General features: G+C 39.3%; 1 protein-coding gene across 10 annotated transcripts in view; it reads left to right on the forward strand.

Annotated features, from left to right (window-relative positions):
* The window catches only part of Ehbp1 (EH domain binding protein 1), a 271,901-nt gene that overhangs the window by 134,356 nt on the left and 109,829 nt on the right, over positions 1–27,716 (forward strand). For 8 of the 10 annotated variants that reach the window (XM_057771152.1, XM_057771151.1, XM_057771154.1 and 5 more), the window contains 2 exons: positions 1,868–2,105; positions 11,907–12,090. In XM_057771152.1, coding sequence (XP_057627135.1) covers positions 1,868–2,105; positions 11,907–12,090 — 422 coding nt within the window. The remainder of the gene's footprint in view (positions 1–1,867; positions 2,106–11,906; positions 12,091–27,716) is intronic. The other 2 variants (XM_057771155.1, XM_057771156.1) reach the window with 1 other exon arrangement.

A 27,716-nucleotide genomic window follows, 5' to 3' on the forward strand; every position in this document is an offset into this window, starting at 1 on the left:
TTAAATTCTTAATGCTTGAATAAAGGCTGTTGAAGAAGTGAGACTCTGTTTAATTAAACTCCTTGCTCAGAATGAACGCAAGGATGACTGACTACTGTCTACATCTTCGTGACTGCTCTCCTGAAATCTTCACTTGCTTTCAATTGCTCTGGGACCAGCAGGCTGGAAACAGTGTTTCAGCTTCAGGAACCCCTCCTTCCTCTCCTTCATTTCGTGGTCTTTCTCTTCTAGGCCTTTCTCACTTCACTCCCAATTAGTCCGTCTAAATTAGTGAAGTTTAATTTTGTTTGTGAGCTATAGATTATGACATTTAAAATATTAATAACTTATGTTAAATTTATAGTAAGTCTCAGGCAATCAGTTCAAGCACCGTCTTCTATAGATTAGATCTCAAAGGCTTGAAGGAGTGAGGTGATGTGACCTTGACCTCTGCCGCTCTCCATCTTGTTTTTATTTGTGATCTTATTTTGTTTATTTTTCTGAAATGGGCTCTCCAAGCTAGAACTTAGAGTTTAGGCTAGAGTGACAGCCCCGGGGATCTGCCCGCCTCCAGTCCCCAGCCCCTGCACACATCAGCAGTTCTGTATTAAGGCTGCCATGTAGACGCTGGGGATCCAGACCCAGGCCCTCGAGCTTACACAACAAGCACTCACGACTGAGCCTTCAAGTTACTTCTCAGAATTTCAATAACGGACTTTTGGTTTCTACTTAATTATAGTGTTAGAATTGTCTGGCATAATTTAAATTACTTTTAATATACTATATTCTTTGGCTTGCTCTACTCTAGACACCCCCTATTTTTATCACCAAAACTGTGTTCAGATTTGTTTTCAAATTAAAATTAGAGTGTTTTAAAAGTGAACTTAGTATAACACATTTGTGTGTTTACCTTCATGATTTAATTCTCCCTCTCACGCTTTTTCTCTTCAGAACTGAGGACTGGACCCAGGACTTCGTGCTTGCTAGGCAAGCTCTCTACCACTAAGCTAAATCCCCTGCCCCACCAAGCATGCTTTTAATGCAGTACTTCAACTTGGTTTCTTTATGGTGTTCTTGTTCATTAGATTCAAGTTTATTGGCTCTGAAAGGTTGAGATTATAACTGGAAATAGCCTAGCTCGGTGATAGAGTGCACGCGGCCCTGTCTGCACCCCCACCTGCTCTCTCCAGAAGCAGTGTATGAGTATATGTTGTTTACAGTCCTGAGGGAATGTATTGATACCTAGATGGTGTACTCTGGGATAGATACCAAGTATCATCTTTAAAAAAAATCCATTTTTATGTTCTATTAAAAATCAAATTTATTCTGCTTTAATTTGCGATGGCAAGCTCTTGTAGTGAGATAAACAGTAATCCTGCACTCCCAAGTAGTTTAAAACTTTGGAAGTTTCTGTGCTATCACAGTAGTGTTAGACCCTTCGCACGTTGTCATGAGGAAGGCTGGAGAGAGCACTCAGAGCTGAAGAGCATGAACTGCTCTTGCAGAGGACCCTTCTTCATAGCGCCCATCTCAGGAGACTCGCAGTCACATGTGACTCTGGCCTTATCGTGCACGAATCCACGTGCACACATATATGCATGCGTAATTTAAAACAAGATCAGTCTTTTAAGGCTGTCATGAGTGATTAGCAATCTCAAGAGGCAGGGTTCAAGAGTTATCATCCTAAAGAAGTAAGCAGAAATCCTACAATTTACGTTTTGTTGAGCTTCAGGGTTCCTTAGCTCTTCAACAATATATTCTTATTTCATTAATGCTTTGTACTCTTAGCCTTGTAGTTCATTAATTCAAGACGCCTATTTTTGACAACATTAAAAATAGAGGCTATCATATGCTGTGAATTTAACCTGACTTTTGTGTTGTTTTATAGAGCCAGTCACTGAAACAGCATCAGCTAAAAAACATGAAGAATCTTCTTATAATAACAGCTGTAATCCCTTTAAAGGTGCGCAGACTCCACAGCATTTGAACCCATTTGATGAGCCTGAACCCTGTGGAATTATCAAGGACTCTCCACCGCAGCCCACAAAGAGGAAAACCCTGAGACCCGTGGACATGAGCAAGTACCTCTATGCTGACAGCTCGAAAAGTGAGGACGAGCTGGACGAGTAAGCACGCCTGTCTCCTTTGCTCTGATCGCAGCTCAGCTATGTAGTAGCGTAAGGAAGCCCTCTGAAGTCTAACCAAGTGGTCAGCAATGTTTATATGCATTGTATAGCTCACCCTGCTTCCAGAAATGCTTTTGAGAATCCTTTTTCAGTAAGATCCTGTCTCTGTTTTATAGAGATTTGAGGGGGCAGGGGAGGGTGTATTTCATCCATGAGTACACTGTGTTTACATCATTTACCCTTCATTCCTCTCTCAAGTTCATGTCCTCTTCCTTTATAATTACACACACTCAAGACCAACAACAAACCAAAAGAAGAAAGGAACCCTACTGAGTCTGATTCGTGCCGAGTGCATACACATGAGTCTATGGCTGATCACTTGGGCTTGTCTCCGTGGGAGGTTAAACTTGCCTCCTTCCTTCCCTCCCTGAGTTGCCAATGACCGGGGTGGGGTGGGTCCTTGTGAACCTTTCCTCCTTCCGTGTTGAATGTCTACTGGCGTCTTGTGCAGGCGACAGTGCTGTTGCAAGTTTGTGGGCCCAGACCCTGCCATGTCCAGGGGGCAGTCTCTTGCAACTGGTCACTAGAAGTTTCTTACTTTTCGTTAAGGTGTTTATCTGTCTTCCCTAAAGCGACAAATACAGGAGAGTGGTGATGGGATCTGGTTGGAATTCCTATTGTGTTTTCTCATCCAAACTCTATTTAAGTGACGTTTAGATGTTTTTAATTGGAATGTGTAGGCATTTACCTCAATTCTCTTAGAGTTCTGTTGGGGAACCATGGAGTTATCTGTGGTAGACGAGAAGACTTGTTCAGACACTGGACGGCACACTGCCAACGTTTCTCAGTAAAAGACCACCATGAGCCCAGTGTACTCAGCTCTAGGTGGAGATAAGAGGGAGCTGTTCACATCACACCCCGGCATTGCATGTGACAATGCTGAGGACCCTGAGTGCATTTATAGAGCAACAACCAAACTTTTACTTTCGCCGTGAAGCAATAGCACAGACTAGATTTCGCATCCCATCTTAAGCAACTAAAAATGGAATAAAATATTTAAAACAGTACTTTGGAGACATTGAACAAAAACTGCAGGAGATAATAATCCACAAGAGAACAGAAAGAAGTGGGTCCCACAGGTGTCCTTCAAGCTCACATTTGGAAATGTTTACAGTCTTTGGGGGGTTAGAAAAATTCACACTGTTCCAGAAAAATCTCCCTAAATTAGGGACACATACTTTGGATTTACAGAGATGTCACCATCATTAATAAACCAATGTGGTAAAGTCTGCAGATTGAGCACCAGAAAAGAGAATTTCAGAGCTCTGTAGAGGGTTCTTCTTCATCCTTAACTGAGTATTGACTGGGGCCTATGTGTGAGTAAATTGTCCATGAACAGTTAGTTATGGGAGATGTTTAGGGCGGAGCACAGTCTGTTTCTCCACTGAGCAGATGGGATGATTTCCTAAAACATAGGACATGTCTCATGGGTAGCCAAGTTAGCCGACACCACACATCTCTCTGCTCTCCCCAAAAGCCTAATGGCAGGGGATGAAGAATCTGACTAACTTTAAATAAGTTAAATAATCTGTGTTTCACAGAAGCCTAAATATATTTAAGGTACTAAACAAAATACCCAAAATACAATTTTCATACTGACAAGCAAATTTATCAGGCACATAAAGAAACAGGAAGACCCAACTATAATAGTAAGAAAATGGAGTCACTGGATATGGATACAGAGACAGAATAGAAGATGGAACTAATTAATAAGTACAGTAAAGTATCATAAATACGTTCTAGAAGTTTGAGAAGGAAGTGCACATTTAAGTTACAGAGATGAAATTTATAAGGTGTCTAAAGTGTGTGTGTGTGTGTGTGTGTGTGTGTGAGCGAGCGAGAGAGAGAGAGAGAGAGAGAGAGAGAGAAAGGGTTTTGATGTCATGTTAATGCTATACAGAAGGAAACATTTATTTTAATAGGAACAAGATTTTATAGTTCTGTTATAAGAAATATGGCACATGAGTCATTCCTTGTCTGGAGTGCTTGGGCTTAGGGGTTCTTTGAAGTAAATATTTGGTAGGGGACAGAGGAGATCTTTAAAATATTTAATCATAAATAATATAAACAGTAATGATGTGCTTACTTGAAGTAGATGTCTGCTTTACTTGGAAAAATGAATATTAGTCATTAACATTTAAATATAGGGGAAAACTATTTTTCCTTAAAAATGTAGTTTAATAGGAAAAATCTTTAAAATAGTAGAGGTAAGTTGAAATGACCATGATTGAAAAAAAACTTTATTTGATAAAACAAAATTTGGAAATTTGATTTGTGTATGGGGAATAATATAACCCCTCTGCTGTATGATGGTTAGCTCTCATTATTAGAACTGTGTACCTGTAGTTGTTACCATGGAGCAACAGTAAATGTCTAGAAACCACATCAAGCTAGCAATGATTGGGAAGGTAAGGACTTAGAGAAAAGATTAAGGGAACTGTAGTGACCAACTTTAAATATTTTGAGACTTTTGTTTGATAAAATGAGGAATTTGATTTTTTTATGTTGTTCTGGAACTGCATTTCTAAATCATTTCCCATTTTACACGCACAGATATCTACAGGTACACACACAGGTTCAAATGTACATACATGTACACACACAGGTACACACGTGTATACCCATGCACAGGTACACAACATGTGTTTATACACACGGGTATACACATTTACATACACACATAGGCACACACATACACATGGAGAGCTAAGAGATTCTTACATGAGCTTTATGGCCCTGTGGCTACATTTTGAGAACACTCACATTCTCAAGTCCTTACAATTACAACGTAAAAACCATCTTATTCCAAATCCAGATCAAAAAATTGGCTCAAGTTTTTATGCTTGTTTTCTTTGAACAGCTAATGTGTGATCGAAATGAAGTTTCTCATGGGTGGTGTAGGTGCTGAGTAATAGCCACACACCTAGAGTACTTGAGTGTAAATGCAAACTTTAAGTATTCAGTCATTCCCAGATGCATGGCTATTACATAACACACACATACACACCCTGCTGTCTCCTCTTAGCAAATTAAGGAGACAGCAGTGTTTACTTAAACTTTTTACATGCCTTTGTAAAAACTAAAGTCAGAATACTAGGTGTTTCCTTTTAACCAAAGCCAGCCTTTTAAAGGTGTTCTGAATTGCTCAATCGCCTGGGGTTAGTGTGAGAATCCATGAAAAAGCCCCCTTTTAAAAGCATGCACAGAGGTTCTAAAGATTACATTTCCACTAGAAAAACTGAGGTGGCATTTATTTCTTGGCATTCTTATCTTTTCTCTTGAGAAGTTTGTAGGCATGTTACAATGACACAGATCTTCCATACATACTATGTTCTAACTTCAGTTATAAACTTGTGACCTTTTACCAAGTCAAAGCTCTGTGACTCATCTTCCATAACCATGTTCTTCTTGTATCTTGTGACCTAAAATTGTGTCGTCCTGGTAAACAGTACCAAGTCCTTTGGTGTGTAAACCAGTCTGCAGAGGCCCAGCAGTCCGTCAGCGCCAGAGAAGGCGTGTGCTGTGGCTGCTCTTTAGTGTGTGTCCGTACACTACAGGACTGCCCATTTCTCAAGTGTCTGTGTCTGACCAGTTGTTAGCTGTTCAGTTTATGTGACAAAGTGGAAGCTGATAAGGCTTAGTGCATCTGTGACCTTTTAACAATCTTATGCAGTCATTTCTGGTATGATGTGTGTCATTTTTTTTAAAGGAAGTCCTTCACTGAATTTATTCAGCAACATGTCTAATTAATTGTAAATTTTTTTCCTAGTGAGACATTTGCAAAAGAAAAAGACTACAGATTTATTATACTCGTACTTTGTATTTTCAGTATATTTTAGTTAATCTTTCTTAGAGCTAACCAACACTGGTCATCTTTCTATAACTCCATACAATAAGTAATAATAATGCCATATAAATTTATGTTTATATTTTACTACTTATTTAATACTTTTTCAGTGGATGGTAAGTTAGTGATATAACTAACCTATTTTTCAAATGCGTAGTACAAAGGTAACAATTCTTTTTTGTTCAGTGATACAGAGAATGCCAAAATAGACAAACTCTTCTGCCACCCTACGCTCACGCTCAATGACAAGTTTAATAAACGGTTTTAATAGAATTTACAAGATCTTTGGAGCACTACAAAAAGAGCAAATTTGTGAACGAGGGGCATAAGGAGAATTTTACACTGAAAGTACAAAAAATATTTTCAGTAAAATCATAGAAGGAAATTCCCTAAATCTAGGAAAAGAGATGCCACTGTAAATGGAACACCAGTAAATAGCACCATAAAAGAAACCATCTGCATCCTAAACATGAGATATGAAAAACCTGAGAGAGAAGTGAAAGAAAGGGGAGAGGGTCTGATGACATGTAAAGGCAGGCCCTCAGAGTAGCAGCTTTCTTTTTCCAGTTTTTAAAAATTAAAGGTTGCAGGCCTCAAGACCTCCCAGCCCTACCTCATACGCCCACTGCCCCACTCAGCCTAGATGATGAAGCTAGAGTAGTCACCCTCCCCTACCTTGAGCAGTCACCGCTTCTGCCCTCCTGCCCACCGTGACCAACCTGGAAGCAAGAGGATGTACAGTTCCTCCATACCTGGGGCAGTCGCACAGCTTCCGCCTGCACCCCCTTCCGCCTGCACCCCCTTCCGCCTGCACCCCCTTCCGCCTGCACCCCCGGCTCATGAAGTGAGAGGATCTATGGAACTGCCACCATGGTACACTGATGAGGCAGAGACTGTGCCCTGGTGCCTTCCCGAGTAAGAGCACCTTCAGTTACCTCATCAAATCAGTCTGCATCCTCTTATATTCAAAACACGAAATACCCCAGAATACTGAGAGTGGATTTTAAGAAAAGGGGAATGGGGCGGCATGACATATGACATATAAAGGCAGACCCATCAGAATAACAGCCAGTTTTTCTCCTTTTTTCAACTTTTAAAATGTGTGCGTTCCAATTATTAAAATCATTTGAGCAAAACATGACACTGTAACTGAACCGCATTTTAGCAGCTGCAGGAACCTTGGGTTGTCCTGAGCATCGGTGCAGATTTTAGCACACCCCACCAGCATTTCCTTTCAGAGTGCCTTTTACCTTCCCTGGCCACCAGACTGGCTTCCATTGTCAGCAGTTCTGATGCTTGATGTGAAAGGGGCAGCACAGTCCTTTAAGTCTGGTCCAACCTCTGTATCCTACAGAGTTGGGCTGTTTTGAATGGAAATGGTTCCCATAGGCTTATTTTTGAATGTGTGGTCCCTGGTTGGTGGAATTGTTTGGGCAGGATTGGGAGGTGTGGCTTTGTTGGAGGAAGTGTGTCACTGGTGGTGAGCTTTGAGGTTTCAAAAGCCCATGCCAGGCCCAGTCTCCTCTGTCTGTCTGTTTGTCTCCCTCTCTCTTTCCCTTCGACTTAGGGATAAAAATAAGCTCTCGTTCCCTTCTCTACCACTATGCATCTCTGCCTGCTGCCCTCCTCCCTGCCATGATGGTCATGGACTCAGCCTTTGAAACTGTAAGCAAGCCCCCCCCCCAATTAAATTATTTCTTTTAGAAGTTGCTTTGGTCGAGGAGTCTCTTCATGGCAATAGAAAAGTAACTAAGACAAAAGTAAATACCTATAAGAAGTAATGTAAGAAGGCAATGCTTGTGAAATGTACAGTGGATATTAGTGGTGCTTGCATCGTTAAGACTCGCCAGCTTGCTTTAGTCATTTCTTTTGAAGGTAGAGGAATTTTCTCTTGCATTTCAATCTTCTTCAGTTTCAACTTATCACATGTCTCAATTTCGACCATACAGGTTGTCAGACCTGGTTTTGGAAGGAGTGGAGCAGAGGGCATGATGAGAAGAGTTGGATCTGCTCAATATCCTGTGACACTGGAATGTCAGCAGCTGAGTCTTTCCTAGAAGCACCAAAATCCAAGACATGGAAGGGTGCATTTCAAGTTCTCAGAGTCACATCTGTCAGTCCATACTTGTGTATACCACCCTGTCCTGCTTGAAAGAGAAGGACAACTTTCTATGACAAAAGTAGGCTAAAGCAACTTAGGACTCCCCAACCAGCTCTGCAGAGAGCACTGGAAGGAGTACGCTAGAATCCAACAGTAGGAGAAAGAACACAGAATGCACAAACTCATAGAGACCAAACATTCTTTGATCATTAAAAAGAAGGTTTAGAGTGCTCCTAGAATTGCATGAAAATGAAAACAGAACATATAAGATCTATGGGATACCATGAAACCTTTCCCCAAGAGAGAACTGTAGAGCTCAAAGTGCCTGCATTTAAAATCATATCATAAACAAGCAATGTAACGATGCACTTTGTAGCATTCCAAAAAGGAGAATCAGCCAAACTAAAACTAGTGAACAGCAACAACAACAGAAAAAGTAAGAATATTTCATGAAAGGAACAATTGATTCTTTGAAAAAATATACAATATTGACAAACCTTTAGCCAAATACCCATAAGAGAGAAAAGACCTGTAATAATAAAACCAGAGGTGAAAAGGAGAAATGCCAACAGCTATCAGTGTGATACAAAAAGTCATAAGGACATACCCTAAAAATATATTCCACCAAATTTGGAAATCAAAGATAAATACATGGGTTTCTAAATGTATGCCAAAGTTAAACCAAGAAGAAAAAATTTAAAAATGTATCTATAACAAGAAAGGAAAGTGAAGCAATAGTTTAAAAAAGAAATAGGACAGGTTTCCTGACCAAAAACAAAATATTCAAACCCAGACAAATTTGCCTCAGAATTCTACCAGACCATTAAAGAAACTAAATGTTTCACAGATTATTCATAGAGTAGAAAAAGAAGGAACACTACCAAATCCTTTTTATGAAGCTAGCATTGCACTGACAGCTAATTAGATAAAGACAACAACAAAAATAAATAAATTTGCAGACTAATGGACTGCAGACTGATGGACATAGATCCCGAATTCCGCACGGCCTTATGCCAGTTCTCACAAGTGTTGCTGTGATGTTCGCATGCATACATACATGAAATGGATATAGTAAAAAGTATCTGCAAACTGATTTCAAGAACACTTTTAAAAGATCCTTCATTCCAGGCAAGTTGGCTTCATTCTGGAGATACTGGGATGATTCAACAAAGCCATAGTAGTAAGAACAGCATGGTGTTGGCACAAAAACAAACACAGATCAAGAAAACAGAACATAGAACCCAGAACCAGGGCCATGCAACTATAGACACCTTTTTCCCCCGCTTTTAAGGACAAAGTATATAACTCTGGAGAAAAGAATGTCATGGGCAAATGGTGCTGGAAGCAGTGGCTATCCTCATGTAGAGTGAAGCTTGCACAAATCCCAGCTCCAGGGTCGCAGGAAATAAGGCTAACAGTTGAAAAATGGGACCTGGTGAAACTTAAAGGTTTCTGTATAGCAAAGAGAAGAGAATCTACAGATGTCAGAAAATTTCTGCGTGCTTTAATCTTCAGAGACTTAATATCTAGAATATAAAGACTGACTAAGAAGACAGCACAGCCCATGAGGCAGAGAACTGAACGCACTGTCTTCCAAGGAGAAATACCAATGGCTAATAAATGCGTTTAAGGATGTCCAACATAATTAGCCATTGAGGAAGTGGAAATTAGAATTGACTGGGGATTTCCTCTGCCCCCTTCAGATGGCTGTTATTAAAGGATCAGATGACATGTGCTGGCGAGGATGTGGGAAAAGAAGGGTCCGCATTCTCTGTTATGGGATCATAGTGCAGCCACTATAAAGCTCAATATGAGAGTACACCATAAAAATAAAATAATAACAAAAAACCCCACATTTCTATTCTGTTTTATTTTGGGGGGAATCCCAAAAATAGATGCACTCCCCATCTTTAAAGATGATTTTCCTGAGTTCCTACATAGAGTAGTTTAAACTGCACATGATCTTTTTTTAGGAATTCTCTTTTTCTTTTTCCTAGCATAATATTTTTATTGATTTTTTTCAGAATTTCCCACAATGCACCCCAATCACATTCACTTCCCATTCTTCCCAGGTCCCCACCCTCAAACCCTTGTGCCCTCCCTACAGAAAGAAAAAAAATACACCAACTCCAATTTACCAATTCCCATGTACTCCTTAGAGCATTAGTGGCCAACCCCTTAAAGAAGACTGAGTCCTTCCCGACCCCCACCCCTGCCCGAAGAGCTACACTTCAGCATCACCATCACAATTTTAAAGAACTCTCAAATGGCTTCCTGTCTGAACTATTTGGTGTGTGTGTCGGGGGGGGGGGGGGGTCGTGGTGGAGGGAGAGGCGGCCACAGAAGCCTTCAATGTCTCTCATTCTCAATTATGAGTCTGTAGTCGGTACCACTGCAGAAGAAGCGTTCCTATAACAGCAGCACTTGGCTTCTGGAGGCAGCACAAACCGTGGATGTAAACAAGGCTTTCAACTGCAGCATAGATTACAGACATCAACATGGCTTTTGGCGGTATCACCATCTACAGACGCCAACATAGCCCTCAACAGCAGCATGGACTGTGGACATCAACATGGACTATAGGCCTCAACATGGAGCCCAGGCCACAGACATCCACAAGTCCTGTTGCGGTAACAAGGGTCATGATCATCAACATGGTCTCAGGTGGCAGCAAAGATTACAGACATCAACATGGCCTCTATCAGGAGCATGGGTTCCATCCACAACATGGACCACAGGCCTGCATCAACATGCCTGCAGAGGCAGCATGGACCGTAGACACTAGCATGGCCCCCAGATGCACAATGGACCATGAACACCAGCTTGGCCTCTGGCAGCAGCACAGACCATGGAGGTCTTTCAAGGGTGCTTAATCCAGAAAGTGAACCATGCTTCATCTCAGATGTCTTGTTGCTTAGGGCCAGATCCTGCATGGGCTGCAGGCAGCTACACTCCACCCCTGCTGGCACCACTCAGCATTGTCCACAGCCACTCTCTCTACAGCACACGCTGCTCCGCTCCGCCCTCTTTCCTACCTCTCCAGTGCACATTCATCCATCAAAGTAGCATTGCAGACTGCTGTGCGTCACACAGTATATATGGTTTTTGCCCATACATCTTTGCATGCAAATACTTATTGCAGTGAGTCATTGGTCTGGTTCAAGGTTTCTGGTTTCTGAAACAGATTGTCGCAGAGACCCATCTCACGCATCCTCTTGTTGTCCAGAGTCAGAATGACCTTGTAACAGGGCAGAGTCTGCAAGGGCCCCAGGCTGCTGCAAAGCTCCCAGCCTTCAGAGCTGGCCACCCCACTATCAGACATGACCATCATGCCTGGAGCAACAGTGCCTCCAGGCAGGCTGAGTACAGACCCCGCTCAACAATATCGTGCTCCCCCATCCTCTGCAGTCCCTGTCATTTTCTCAGATTTCACGAGACCACTTTTTAAAAGCATCTTCCCATGAGACCTGCCCTTCTTAAGTTGTTCTGGTGACCGTGCATCTCCCCTCATAGCCCCTGTGGGTCTCTCAGGCTCTGAGATCCTCAGAGTGCTGTGACTGCCGCCATCACCATCTTGAATCGAGTCCTTGCCTGGGTTTGCTTGTTTTTTTAAATCTTTTCTAAATCTGGATTGAAATGGCCCAGAAGATAAAAGTCATTATTTCAAACTTTTAGGTTTCACAGATTTGGGTTTATTTTGGAATGCAATTTTCAAAACTTTTTTTATTACTTTATATAGGTGGAAATAAACTGTTTTCGAAAGAAATTTAATGATAATTTTGCTTTCATTTAGATCCAATCCTTTTTATGAGCCCAAGCCAACTTCTCCAAACAATTTGGTCACTGCAGTGCCAGAAGGGGAGGCTGAAAGGAGAGTGAAAAGAAAGGCCCCGGCCCCGCCAGCCCTCCCGGCCAAGCCTGGAGTCAGCGAAAGCCAGGTCGTTCCTACAGGAAGAGAGCGCTCCACTTCTCCCAAGGTAACGTCTGCTGGTGTTTACCCTTCACACAGTCTGGTTCCGAGTAATGAAAGCTACTGCTACATGATTTTTAAAGACCATTTTGGTGATTTAAAAGTAAAGCTTGGGTCCGGGAAGATGCTCATTTAGTAGTGCTGGTGAACAGGCATGAGAACTTGAGTTTGTACACAAGCTGGTATGGCATATTTGTGATCTCGCCGCCAGGGAAGTGGAGACAAAGCATACACTTGGGCTTCGCTGGGCAGACAACCTAGCCTAATGGGTGAAACTCTGTCTTAAAGACAACAGCAACATTGGAAAACAAAATAGCAATTTTAGCCTAGCACGGTGGCACACCTTTAATGCCAGCACTTTGGAGGCAGAGGCAAGTGGATCTCTGAGTTCATAGGCAGTCAGGGGTATATAGTAAGACCCTTTCTCTTACATAAAAAGAATAAAAAAAGTGTACAACACCAGAAGACTACATTCAAGGTGGTTCTCTGACTTTCATATATGTGAATACACACATGTGTACACACTCCTGTGCACACACACACACATCACCCACATGAACAAGCTCACACATATACACATATAAACAGTAAATTAGTGAATGAATGTAAAATTCAGGTAAATTGATTATACTTCACTGAGTTATGTGTCTGTAAGCTGATGGTTTTGCATTATGCATTGTATACTGTTTTGCTTGTTTGTTTGTCTAATGAGCTTGTGACTGAGCCTGTGGTACTTCGCGTACTCATCCACTGAGCTGGTCTGTAAGTAGATTGTAAGAAGGAGACTTGAAAGGAGCCTCAGACGAATATTCTATACTAATGTAAAGGAGGGAAGAAACCACCCCCGTCAGATGCAGCCTCAGACGAGTATTCTATACTAATGTAAAGGGAGGGAAGAAACCACCCACGTCAGATGTACTATGAATAGGGTTTCATTGCAGTACGTGCTTTGTTGAAGAATTTCAACATTGTTAGAATTTACTGTCTCTCTTGAGGAAGTTTTACGTACATTAACTACATGGAAGTGTAAGACACTGTTGGAGCAGTTTATAAACCAGTTCGCTTAGAAATGATATGGTGTCCTTCACGTGTAAGGTTGAAAGTTAGTTGGCAAATTTTTCCAGGTTAACTTTTGTCCATGGGTATATGTTTTGTTGTTATTGTATTAATTATCTTAGATTGTTATTGCAAAAAAACAAGGTAGATATGATCCCAGAGATAAAATGCAAGGTGCCAGCAGAGACAAGAGTACAACTTGCATTTTCACTAGCTGGGTTTGTGGGGCCATGATCATTTAAGGCGTCTGGCCATGAAACTGACCTGAATTCCTTTTTCAGCACTGCTCTCGTGGGCTGTGTGTATGCCACCTGTTCTTTAGCCTTGATTTGCCTTGGACATGTACACAGGGTAAATAATGTACCACCCCCGACAGACAAAGACTAGAACATAGAATATAGATGTTGAAATTGTGTGGAGGTGCGTGTCTGTAATTTTGTCCTGAAGAGGCAGTAAGTTTGAGGCCAGCCTGAGCTACACGAGATCTTTTCAACATAAGTAAGATAAACCAAAGGTACTGAAGTTGAAAGATCTGTTAATTTTCAGACCATAAGCTGTACTAGTGAGAGAATTGAGAGATCACCTGAAAACCTCACTGGTAATAGAACTATCAATTTCAACACATATTTGGACATGCATTCTGTGTGGCTCAGAGAGGGCAGGACAGGAGACGCCTATGGCACAAAGCTTGGAGACTTCCTGTTAGAGCACTGCATGTGTAAACTTGCCCTGTGCGTCACAGTGTGTGACCGCCTCCTGTAGTCTCACTCCAGGCTCCGGGTTAACCTGCCTCCCTTCTAGTCCTGGAGCAAGACTGCGACATAATCTGGTTGTTGTTTGACTACATTAAGTTTTTGGCATAGGGGCTCAACCGTGTAGCTCAGGCTGGCCTTGAACTCAAGACCCTCTTACTTCAGCCTCCTGATTACTGAGTTATAGGCAGGTGCCACCATATCTAGCTCCAGATAAAACATCTGATAATTGTGCCTCAGTGCTAATACATCCTTACAGTCTCAAAGAACCAGCAACCTAGCATCAAGAACATCATTGAGAATTTTCTGAGTTTAGTAGAAAGATAAAAATGCTAATTTTTTAAAGAAGCACCAGGAGAAATACAATGTGTAAATTGTGATATTTGGAAAGTTGCTCTTTTAGATCAACTAAAGTAACCAAACTAAGATCCTTAAAGTTTCCCAGCTAGTGAAGATTAAGTTACTATTTTCTCTTTATATACAAAAATTCCCTGTACAGAAAAAGCATATGAATAAGGTAAAACATTATTACTATAGGTTTCAGTGATAAATGACAAATTCAGTATATTTACTAAGTACCCTTATAAAGATTAAGCTAACAAGAAAGGACAAATGACACTAATTCTGTGTGGCATGACAATTTTAGGGTGCACTACTGGTGATAAATACAAGAGAATCAGCCATGAGCTTATTCTTTATTACACGAGGAAGAGGACCGGATCTGCAGCAGTTTCGTGGAGTTACATAAACAATGACATTGTCCTTTTCAACTCCTAACATTGATAAATTACCCTGTAATATAACAAGCACACCAAACAAAAGATGCAGAGTACACAGCAGGTCCCAGCCTTGGGTGAGTCAAAAGAGGAAGCTAAGCTACAAGACTTAAGGTGTAGGGAACTTTGAAGGTCGTGAAAGTACAAACTTGACAGATGAACAAACTAAAGAGTTAGCATTCACAAAATTTGGTAGTACAAACTTCATTCTTAAAGAAATGTTCATTCTGCTGTCTTTCAAGGACCTAAAAATGAGTGATTACTTTGATTTCACAAAGAAAAAAAAAAGGTTAAAAATATTTGCCATCAAAGAACAAGATTCTTACCTATTTATCAACAGTAATGCGCCCTAAAGGGTTCCTGCCTCCAGAAGTAGTGCTCACTCTCACTTGACCATGTTTTTTTCAGTTGGGAACATGAAACTTTATAGAAACAAAAGAGTACTTGAAACAAGTATTAAATTATAAAGAGTGATTTGATTGATCATTGACAAATGAAAGAGGTAGTCATCACAAAAAGTGATGATGTGAGTTAAAATACTAATTTTATTTGGCTTTAGATAAATAACAAGGCCTTTATTATATAGTAACGTTTCTGTATGTTTGATTTTAAAATTTGTGAAAAGTATAACAATTTCAGAATAGGAAGGAGTTCTTGGAGGTAGAGAAAGAGCCCTTAAGTTGTGGGAGCTGATAGTGTAGCCGGGAGGTGATGAGGCCAGAGCTTGTGGTCTGCAGTCACTGAGCATGGCAGGTGCTGACCAGCATGCACCTTTAGATTTTCTTTAGAATTCAAGGTGAAAATTGAGGTAGAAATTTTACAAGGAAAAAATAAAAAAAAAAAAAATCAAGGTAGAGTCAGGACATGCATCCTCTGTATAGGCTTATACATATGAGGACAGGTTAGGAAAATAAGAAAGAATTCAAAGAAATAGAATTTTCTCTCTGGAGAAAGACTGGATGCTTTAGATAGGTATATAATGAGACAAAGTGAATAGAGTTGAGATTTCCATCTAGACATTCTAAATAATGTGTTTGACTTTCAAAGGCATGCATATTACTATAAGAAAAAAATTTTAATAGCTTTCATAACATTAAATTCTGAAAACAGGCAAGAATATTTATAGAAAAAGTATCTGAAGGGATTTAAAACTTCAAACATATTAAAATTCACGAATTAATGGTAGTATAAAATTGCCTTTGATAGTTAATAGGACCTTAGCTCATTCACTGTGTTAATAATTAAAGGAAAACACTGAGCTACTTTTCCTGATTTACCTTTGTTAACTGTATTTCAAGATAATTAAGTAATTCATGAAGGAAAGTTTTTTTTTTCAGTACAAGAATTCTGACTATGAAGTACAGAAAGAAATTACTTCATTAGAAAACATACTCCTTCGTAATTCCTGATGAAGTAGTATATCTAACACTAATCGGCATGGCTGTTAAACCTGTCAGGCTAAAATTTTATAAAACATACCAATGAATCAGGCTGCCAGTAGGCAACCATAATGATCAGTCTTAATGCCATTAAGAATTGGACAGCCAGTCCGACCATAACAGGCAATACATAAACAACCTGGAAGTACTCTTGCCAGAGGATTTAACTAGGATTTAGACAAGCTGCTGGCTGGGGTAACTAGCTGCCAGTTCACAAGAAATGCTGGTGAGTACAGAAGAACACAGTGCAGAATGGGAGGCTCCTACAGGAGAGTTGGGTAGATTCACCCAGCAGATGTATAGCTTGACAAAATGAGACTGCTTGTCTCTTATAGATACACAATAAATTATTTACTATTGAAATGATAGGATTCTGGGATCTGCTCTAAAATGTAGAAGAAAAGTGCAGAACAGAGTTGTACTTGGAAAGAATGCCAAAAAGATTGGGAAAATGTTGAGAACTTTTGAAACAGGCTGGTTTTTCATGGAAAAATCCCTGGTGTTTGCTGGTGTGCATGCATGTGTGTGTGTGTGTGTGTGTGTGTGTGTGTGTGTGTGTGTGTGTGTGTGTGTGTGTGTGCACATGAGAGCATTCACATAGACCAGAGAAATAAGGTCTCACCATCTTTACCTGGGTTTTGGAGACTGCACTGAGGTCATGAGGCTCCCATGCAAGCACCTTTACTCACCGAGCCATCTCAGTGCCTCCGGTTCCAATCAATCTTAGATAGTAGAGAGCAGGGCAAAAATGACATTGGAGGAACAAATAACTTTTAAATGGATGAAAGATTATAGTCGCTTGATTCAATAAAATAAATTCAGAAGCAGATTGATGGATACAATCTTACAGTCTAAAGGTAGGAGAGGAAGAGTGACGTGAAAGAAGCATTGCTGCTCTCAGAAGAGACAGTTTGGTGATTATTTCCACAAGCCAGTGTAGGCGTGCAAGTGAATATTAGCAATATTAACCAATACTAATAATCTAAGGGCCATGTATTACTGAGATGTTAGATGTCAGCTGTGGCTTGGATATTGGGTAGGTAAGTGTGTTGTAGGTTTTAGGGCATCAAAAACATAATACATAAATTCTACACAGAAGAGAGAATGAAGGATAGATGATTTTAAAATGTAACAAAGAACTCCCTAAAGGGGAGAAATGACATAGAATAGCTGAAATATTTGGGAAAATAAAATACTGTAGCACTTTTAAACTCAGTAATTAATTCAGTTATTAGTGTGAACCGAATACCTCACTAAAAATGATTGATACAGATTTTTTAAATTCTAATTTATATACATCTAAAGCAAAAGTATATAAAAAGTTAATTAAAAGACTTATCATATTTTGATAAAACAAGCAATAAGGTGTGAAGTAATTTTGACCTCCTAAAATACTGTATTTTATAGCTACAGAGTTTAATAAATGTCTCCACCTTGACCTCTAAAGCAAGTATTCAGAATTAATCTTGAAATCCACTTATAGCAAAATTAGTATTGAAATCAGTAACAAAACAATAATTAAGATAAGCCTATCTATTTGAAATATTTACATTTTAAGTAACTTGTCAGTCAAGAATAAATTAAAACAATATGAACTGTAAATTCAACAAAAATTTTAAGTTTTACTATTTTATGTACTAATGAGGAAAACATTTACAATCAGTGTGAACTCTTGTAGTCAATTCTGCAAAATACTTATGTTTATTTAAGCTTAATTCTTGTTTAGTTCTTTTTTATTATTTTAAATGATTCCAAACTTGCACACACCTGACATGCTTAAACTTGGAGAAAGAGTCACAGTACATTTTGAGTTAGTGCAGCAACTGGGTAGTGTCAATTATTATGTATTCCTGTTACTATCTATAGTCACAGCTGTTAACCAGGAGGTTAGGACACAATTTTGTCAGTAATAGGTGTTCTTTAACTGTAGAGACGGCCAAGCTGCTGTGGAACATATAAACCCTAATACCTGGATTATGAGTTGTAATCTGAGGATTAATAGTACATACACTGCGTGTTGGCTCCATTAACACTATTATCATTAATGATGTGTGGGCATTTTCTTTGCAAGCCTGCTTGTCGCCAGATCATTTCATTAGATCTTAACCAGGAATCGTTTTGTCCTTTAAAAATTTTATGATTTAAAAATTAAAGCTAGATAAAGTTTTCTAATAATGATCTTACTGAAAATGAGACCAAACTGAAAATATTTGCAAATAAATTAATTCTTTGAGAATATAAATTTTAAAAATATTAAACTTTAATAAGTAGATTTGTGGCATTGCTTTACAGTAAATACAGATATATTTAAGTATAAACTCCACAGTTAGGGTCCATTTTCATACGCAAATTGCTTTTCAAGCTCCAAAGGTAATTGCTTCTATGTGCCACATATAATTTCCAAATCCTTAGAGATCAGTGGAGTGATGCGGTGGTTTTGGTAAAAGTGTTGAGGCTAGTTTTCCACCAGATGCTGCTGCAGAGTAATTCATTCATTTTAGAAACGTAGCTGGCCTTTGCTTTTTGTCAGGGAATGTTTGCTTTTAAGTCTTTTCATCTTTATTTATTTGCTTGTTTGTTTATTCAGAGACAGGGTCTCACTGTAGAACTCAGAATGTCTTAGAACTTGAGATCTTCCCAACCCAGCGTTAAGGGGCTGGGATTACACCTGTATGTAATGCCCAGCATGTATTAATTTATAGTACAGTGTCCCAAGGAAGTAACAAACAATCCAAAGACTCAAGTCATCTAATTGAATGGGTCAAGATTCTCTTTCATGTAAATTGGAAAGCAGTGTATTGTCCAGCGTAGTCACAAGCTGAATTATAGAAAGAAGGCCCTGTTGAGCTTGACTTTAGTAGAGGTTAGACATCTGGACACCTTTGTGAACTTACAGAGCTGCACAGTGAGTTAGTTCTGCTGAATGTAAATTCCGTCATCGCCACTACAGAAGCAGAGTGGGCCCTGAGCAGCACTCCTATACAGCCACGTTTCAGAACAGACTGAACATTTCCAACTGCATTGCCTTCGCCCTCCTCCTCTCCTTGTCTGTCATCAGCTTCAGCTTCACTGTGATGTTTCACATCGTTACCTGAGGCCACAATAAATTTATGAGAGCCATGCCTCCAGAACCTTGGCTCACTCATTCCATTTTCAGGTTCAGCCTTGCCCATCTTTGGTTTCCTTTTGATAAATAAAAACCATGATCGGATTTCAGTAGAATGAGAACTTTAAAGACAGTATGTAAAAATAGAGTGAAGAAACTGAAGACAGGGCTATAGATAGGAGACTTTTACAATATCCCAGGCCAGAAATCACATGAAATCATGGCACGGCAGAGTAAAGCTGGGAGCTGAGGACTTTGCTCAGTTGGTAGAGTATCTGTCTCATGTTTGGAGATCTGAGTTTGATCCCCAGCACTGCACAAACTGACTGTGCTGCTAATCCTAACACTCAGAAAGTAGAGGCAGAAAGATGAGAGTTTAAGGCTGTCTAGCAAGTTCAAGATATACCCGAGATATGTGGAACCCTATGTCAAAACAAAATGTGATATAGGTGGAAGGAAGGAATAAATGCTATTAATAGACACCACAACTTGGAAGGGCTAAAGGAGAGAGTAAGAATCAAGAGTTATTCAGAAATTTCTAGTTTGAAGTTAATTGGATTGTTGAGTTTACTCATTCAAAAATGTTTTAAATATTGAACCACATGCTTAAAGATGTTTCATATAGTAGATTTAATACTATGAGGCTTTTACTATAACTGAAAGTTATGGTGTGCTCACAATATGCCAGTGTTGTATTGAACACTGGATATACAAGTCAGCATTTCTCACTGGTCTCTAGTGGCGCACGCCTTTAATCCCAGCACTCAGGAGGCAGAGGCAGGCAGATCTCAGTGAGTTCAAGGCCAGCCTGGTCTACAAAATGAGTTCCAGGATAACTAGGACTGTTATACAGAGAAACCCCGTCTTGAAAAACAAAACAAACAAACATACAAATAAAAAGGCAGCATTTCTAGCTCTTTATTACGATGATCAGGTGTTTTAGACAGGCAAAGTAACACAGCTTCATAGAGTTAAACAAATGCAGCATGAACAAAAATCACACACCTGAAAATATTATTCCCCAACATTTCTCCTTTTTTTCTTTCTAAACAAACATGAAAAGTTTTGACTTTAACATAATACGACTGTATACAATAACAACAATTATCAAGTAAAGAATACGTTCACAATGTACTGAATTCCAGTTCTTTTGTTTCTGGTAAATTTAAAGGAAGTACTCAATAATCTCTCCTATCTTAATAAACCCAAAGTTTTATAGCTAATTTATTTTCTCTCGTATCTAAGAAAAACTGCAATTATGACTATCTAGTCTTCAACTCCATCAGAGACATTAATATTATTTAAGTAAGAAATAAGTACATTGCAAATAACTACCAATAACTCTAGAAATAACAGAGACATCTGACTGCCTGGACAGTCACCCAAAGTTCCTCTGCAATGTTGGGGCATCCATTTTCAGCCTATAGGCCCATGTACGAAGGAGGAAATCTTCAAAGACTGGCCTGCCTATTTTGCCAAAATTTGTCACTCATTTTCCTCTGTCCTACAGAATGTTTGACAGTTTCTTCTGGGAAGCAGGAACCTTGTTTAGTCCAGAAAAGTTCACTGGTCTCTTTCTTGTGGGTCCATTTTATGCAACATACTGTCAAGCAGTGCAAGCAAGAGCAGCTTTTTGCCCAAATGGCTAATCTTGCCACAGTGACAGAAAACTCCATAAGGAGTTTCTTCTATGCCCATCATCTCGGAAGTAAATTGGTGCTGCCTGGAGAAGATGTGTCTCATTGTGAAAAATCCTAAATGAACAAAACATTTAAAATGCTATATTCTGTAGGTCTTTGAAAGGGTTGGAGACCATCTATCTATCAAAATATATCTCTATGTGATCTGGAAAACATACCTAACATATCTACAAATTTGATTTTTATATGACTAACTACTGATCTGTGTTTCTTGATTAGCCTAAATAATTTGTAATAATAGTTTTCAAAACCTAGAATTTTACCTTATATTTTTAATAGAACTGCATAGGTAAAAAAGTAAATCTCAAACAAGAGCAAAAATACAATATATTGTAACAAAAATAACCTTTAATTGGTATCAATATACAAAATCCTTTAAACAAGAGTAGAAACATATACAGTGTGTTGTAACAAAAATTATACTTTAAATTTGTATCAGTATACAAAAGTCCTTTAAACAAGAGTAAAAAACATATACAGTGTAACAAAATGACTTCAAATTTGTACCCATATACCAAAGTCCATGCCAATGCAAAGTATCTGAGATTAGTAGTGTGTCTTTTTATCCTGGCATTCCTATATTTCTATATCCCCCCAAATTATAACAGCATCCATGACCCACAATATAACCGAAGACCACCCACACCCCCTTTTCTCTTGGGAGTGTGGGTGTCATGTTCTCTAGACGGCTTCCTGCTGAATGTGGGCAAAATATTTTTAGGGCCCCGGGGAGAAAATCTGAGAAATTAGCCAAGTCCTGGGAAGACCAGTTATATATAGCCTTTACTGATATCATCGGTCAAGATTCAGGAGCTCTTCCTTGGTCAGACCAGATCCAAATCAACCTTGTATGAATCCACAGCCTCTTGCTTCCTGTGGAAACAGAAGCAAAACCGCTTCTCCAGAGCATTTATTGTTTCCATTTGACAAATGCATTTTTTGCTTTTGTTAAAGTTAAGGCATTCTTAAAGTATCTAGGCTGCTTTATGTCCACAGCCCCTCTTTCAGTTCCAGGTATTTTCTGTCCCTTTTTAGCAATCAAAAAATTCAAAATCAACACAATCCTATACAGGATCCAGACTACCTGCGTGTCTCCCATCTTTATGTGGCTTTTTTCTTTCACTTACTTTTACTGTCTTTTTAAAGACTTTACTATTATTTTTAATCTCTTTCTTTCTATGACTACCTAAACTCATTTTCTTTCTTTCTTAAGCCTATGTACATTGTAAAACACACTGGAACCTGTTTAGAGGGTTTTTTTTTTTTTTTTTTTTTTTTTTTGTCTGGACCTCTTTTACTTCATATCTTTTAGCTTTTGGTGACCTGCATCTTCTACATACTCTAGCAGCTGGCTCCGCCTATTCTTGGGTTGGGTTGTGAAAACCAAACCTAAAGCTTGCGGCCTGTGAGAGGTTCACTACTGGGAAGTACTTTGAACATTTAAACCTGTACCTGCCACAAGCCTTTTTTACTTAGCTTGCCGTTTCTAGTTTCTAGTTAGTGCTGCCCGCTGAACAGCAGCACCTCTAAAAGGAGCCATATACTTTTTATTTCCAGCTTTCTCAGGCCCTAGATAGATATTTGAGCCCCACATTGGGCACCGAAATGTTGTGTGATGTTTTACTCTTTTGGTTTTTTGGGAGGCCCACCACCTAGCTCCCAAACAAATCACACGGGGAGGCTTATTCTTAGTTCTGTATGCCCGGCCTTAGCTAGGCTTGTTTCGTGACAGCTTTCCTTAACTTGAATTATCCCAACTACCTTTTGCCTCTGGGCTGTTATCTTCCTCTATTTCTGTATACCTTTCTTTCCTTCTTAATCTGTGACTGGCTGGGGTGACTGACCCCTGATGTCCTCCTTTCCTTGTTCTCTTGCTCTTCCCGGAGTATTTTCTTCTATTTAGACTCTGCCTACTAGTCCCACCTATCTTGCTTCACATCTTTTTTTTTTTTCCAAAATGAAACTCTTACTTTTCCTTCCAGACTTGATAGTTGACTCTGATTTTTCTCAACTCTTAACAAAATCACTGTCATTTATCCAGGTCCTTGTTCAAATAAAGAATCTGAGGCAAAGTTTGGTAATTCCTTATATTACAGGTATGTATTGCATTTCCAACAGTTAGAAATTTCAAGACAGATTCACCAGACAGTCATTTTCTATCTTGGTTAATTTTTCTGGTGCTGTATAAAATGCCCTGGCAGAAGCGCTGTAGAAGAGAAAAGGGTTACTTTAGCACATAGTTCGAGTGCGCAGTCGACTAAGGAAGAGAAGTCTCGTCACAGGAGCTTGAGGCAACTGGTCATAAAAGCATCCAGTCAGGAAGCAGAGACAGTGATTGCTCCTGTTTCTGCCAGCTTTCTCCACTGGGCGCAGTCCAGGACCCAGTTGTAGGTAATGGCGCCACACACATGCGGAGTGGTTCTTTGTACTCATTTAACCTCATCAAGACATCTTCAAGGCTTGTGCAGAGGCTAACCTAATCAATGTAATCCTTCACAGATACGCCTAAATCTCCTGGACCATACCAGATACTGTCAAGTAGGCAGTCAACACTAACTACACTTGAAACAAACAAAACAAGTAACAACAATAACAAGAGACTCTTTTATTTAAAATAATAGATATTGAAGACTTTAAAGTAATAGTGTTCAGTATATTTGGGGATCATATAATTCACTGAGTAATAGATCGAAACTTAAGGACCAGATAACTCAGTCTGCTAAGCTACTACCAAAACAAGAAATATGAAAAAGTGAGGCTAGAAACTTCCTCAGCAATTGTTTATTCAGAAAATGTAATTCAGTGAGCAAAGCAGATGTGCATGGGACAACTCACTTTACATTTTCACTGCCTTAAAATTCTCTAAATAGTGCCTAGGATTTTGTGTATCTGAGTTTGGGAGTTCATAATAAAATATACTGACGAAAGACTATCAGTTTATGTTTGACTCATGTTTTAGTCCCAACACAAGCTATGTTTTAAAATGTCTTTTTGAGAAATATCTTCTTTGTACTGCATCATTTTACATAGTCAACTGCAGCAAGGGACTGTTAGCAGCAGCTCCGGCTTAACACAGTGGCCTGGTTTTCCCAGAATCCCGCCTTTCATGTCCGGCCAACAGCACAGTGTCTTAGAGAAGGATTTCTTTTCCTACAAAGCCATGGAAATAGCAGTAGACTTGCCTCGGTTCTGTGAAACCAAGTGTACCCATCTTAAGTCAGCAGGGATCATTTTTAATCTGGACACAAGTACGTACAAGGAAGTGTTTCCTTATTTAAGTTGTAGTGAGTTATGGGCATTTAAAAAATAATTATCTTCACCTCATAAATCTTCATAGTTAAGTTTACTTCAGTTCCTACTTTAATCTTTCTGTTAATATCTTCTAGTCTGTGTCAGAAGTATATGGGTGGCAATAAATTATAGATTTAAGCTATATTAGTGTAGAGAAAAGGGCCAGTGGCATAAGCAGTTCATAATCAGATCTGTTCAAAACCCAGTTTTTTTTGGAATTAAGAACTTCCTTCCTTAGTTGAATTCAATAGCATTTTAGTTGAATACAATAGTTCTTTTGGAAGATTCATAGATTTGAAAGAATTAGAGATGCCATCCTGTAGAGGAAAATCAGCAATATCTGAGTTGATGATAGTTTGCAGGTGATTAGTGGCATAAACACCAGCGCTTAATCTTAACAAGAAAGAAAGGGTAGGACCTTACCAAGAGCCTGGCTCATCGTAGTTGTCAGGCTGTCTACCGACTGTGTGATGGGCGTTCGCTGCATGGCCTCAAGAGAAGTCCAGTGGTACAATTCCTCAGACAGTGGGACCATTTTCGTCGTGATTTATAGCAGCATTTTAAACCTTTTCTTTTAAGTGTGCTTCTCCGTTGGTTCCTCCATTTACTGAGTTCAGGATGATTCCTGCCTGACTATTGATAAATATAGGAAAAAGTCACACATTTTCCACAATTAATAAAAGCAGCATATTTAGCCCAATTTGAACCTTGGGACTAGGGTTGATATATTATTCCTTCAGGGGGTACTTGCCTTGGGGTAGAAGGAGAAAAAGAAAAAGAAAACAAAAGAGTTTCTAAAATATAAAAAATGTGGAAGGAGAGGAATAAAGCCAGTGGAACCTGTAGTTTCCTTGGGATTCGTTGAAATTGTCTTCACTTTTTAAGGCATTGTTCTTTAAGTAAACTGTTTCTTGACTTTTTTCCATTTTATATCACAAAGACATAGTTTTAAAAAAAGACACACACTCAGAAATACAGGTATTGAATGCATACCATTAAGAAGGAATCACCACTAGATGATATTTACAAAATCTAATTTTTTCCTCAGTTATCTTAATTTGTTTTACTTGGGACCAAAATACTTGAAGCTATGATTTTCAAAAGTTTTTTATTTGGTTCTGAATAAAAAATGATAAATTATGTCTCTAAAGTAACAGTATGTGTGATAAGATCATGGTTCATTTCTGGCTGATATATGTAAAATGATTTAAAACACTTACTATGGAAAAATCACCTTCCACATTATATTTTGCTTAATTGCATGTAAAAATGAAATTAGTTCTTTTTAGAGGAATATTAATTTGTCATAGATTCACTTTTCAGATGATTTAATTTAAAACCAAGTCCAATCCATGGTCTGTTTTATGCATCATGGAATTGCTGGCTGGCTCGCACCAGTGTGCTAGTTCCTGATCACGTGATGCCCCTAAGTGAGCTATTGTACTTTGTGGTAATAAGTAGTCTCTGAGCTGGAAAAGAGAAGCAGAATGCATGAAGAAGCATTTCAAACAAAGGAATAATTTTATGCTTCAGTTATTAATAACTAAAAGTTATTTAGAAAGCTTCATTGGAGAAAATTATGAGGAACAGAAGAATGAAATGGTTAGGTCTGTTCAGGTTGATAGGTGAGCCTGATTGCAGTGAACGTCTCTCACCCTAGTGTCTCAGAGGTGGAAGCAGGAGGATCAGGAGTTCAAGGTCACCCTCAATCACCTAGCAAGTCTTTTTTTATTTTTTGTTTGTTTATTAGATATAAATCTGTTGACAATAAACTCTTAAGTTTTCTTTCTTCTGAGTTTTCCTTGATTTCCCTTTTATTCCTGAAGGGCACTTTTGCTGGGTCTACAATTCTTTTTTTTTTTTTTTTTTTTATTTTTTTATTCTTTTTTACTTAAAATTTCCAACTGCTCCCCGTTTCCCATTTCCCTCCCCCTCCTCCCACATATTGCCCCCTCCCCCCGCTCCCCTCCCCCTATCCCCACTCCACTTCTCCTCCCCCTAGTCCACTCCCCCTCCCTCTCGATACTGAAGAGCAGTCCAAATTCCCTGCTCTACATGAAGACCAAGGTCCTCCCACTTCTATCTAGGTCCAGGAAGGTGAGCATCCAAACAGGCTACGCTCCCACAAAGCCAGTTCATGTATTAGGATCGAAACCTAGTGCCATTGTCCTTGGCTTCTCATCAGCCTTCATTGTCCGCCTTGTTCAGAGAGTCCAGTTTCAACCCATGCTTATTCAGTCCCAGTCCAGCTGGCCTTGGAGAGCTCCCAATAGATCAGTTCCACTGTCACAGTGGGTGGGTGCACCCCTCGTGGTCCTGATTTCCTTGCTCATGTTCTCCCTCCTTCTGCTCCTCATTTGGACCTTAAGAGCTCAGACGGTTGATCCAAATTGGGTCTCTGTCTCTCTCTCGATCCATCGCCAGATGAAAGTTCCTGTGCCATTCTCCTTGGCCTCTCGTCAGCTCTCATTGTCCACCACATTAAGAGAGTCCGGTTTTATCCCATGTTTTTTCAGTAGCAGTCCAGCTGGCCTTGGTGAGCTCCCAATAAGGAAACTGTTCTTTCGGTGCGTATAAAATGTACCACTTACTCGGGCCAGCACAGTTTATTATGTGACTTTTGTTTGTTGTCTTTATATATATGAATGCACCGTGTACCTCAGTATTGTCCTCTCTCAACCTGCCAAGTGCTGGGATTACACGGGTAGGCTACTGTAATGTGGCCTTCTTTATTTGTATAAAATTGAAGTTATCTTTTCAAAACTTACGGTTTGGGAGAATTCCCAGTGAAGTCATGTGTGACTGAAGCTTCAGCTGGGAAAAGTCTTCTACAGGTTGTTTCCTTTTAGCAGATACAGTTATGTGAGTGTTCTGTTATAGTTTTTATTTATAAGTTTTTTATAAATTGTAGTTTTTGTTTATAGTTATTGGAGATCAAACAGGGACTTATTCACAGCCCGTGTGTTTTCTTGAGAGCTTTTGGAGTTTATATATTTCACAGACTTCTCCCCGTTCATCTTACCGTCAGACAAATTGCATGAAGTTGCTAATGACATTATCGTTATCTTCTTAAGATCTGTAAAATCTATAGTGATATTGCTAGTGTCCTTTCTGATATAAGTCATTTAGTTTTGGGATTTTTGTTGTTTTTCTTTTGCCTCAATGGAATTAAAACCCAAGGCCCTGTATGAGTGTTTTCTCATTGTACTTTGCCCTAAGCCCTAATCGCTACAGTAGCTCTTTCCTCCCTAATCAGTCTGGCTAGAGGTTTATAAGCTTCACTGTACTTCCATTGGTTTTTCCTCTCTATGTTTCTATTTCATTTACCTTTACTCTTCTTTTTCTTGGTTTCTTTGGTGGAGCTAAGCTAATTGACACCTGGCCTTTGTTCTTTTCAGATAGAGAGGCTAAGTGACCCATATGTCCTTGCTGTATCATTGTTCTGACTGTAAATTTGATGGTTCCCCCCATTTCATTGAAAAATACTATTTTTTTTGAGCTGTGAGATATTTA

Source organism: Chionomys nivalis, chromosome 6 (assembly GCF_950005125.1).
Source record: "Chionomys nivalis chromosome 6, mChiNiv1.1, whole genome shotgun sequence".
Classification (NCBI taxonomy): domain Eukaryota; kingdom Metazoa; phylum Chordata; class Mammalia; order Rodentia; family Cricetidae; genus Chionomys; species Chionomys nivalis.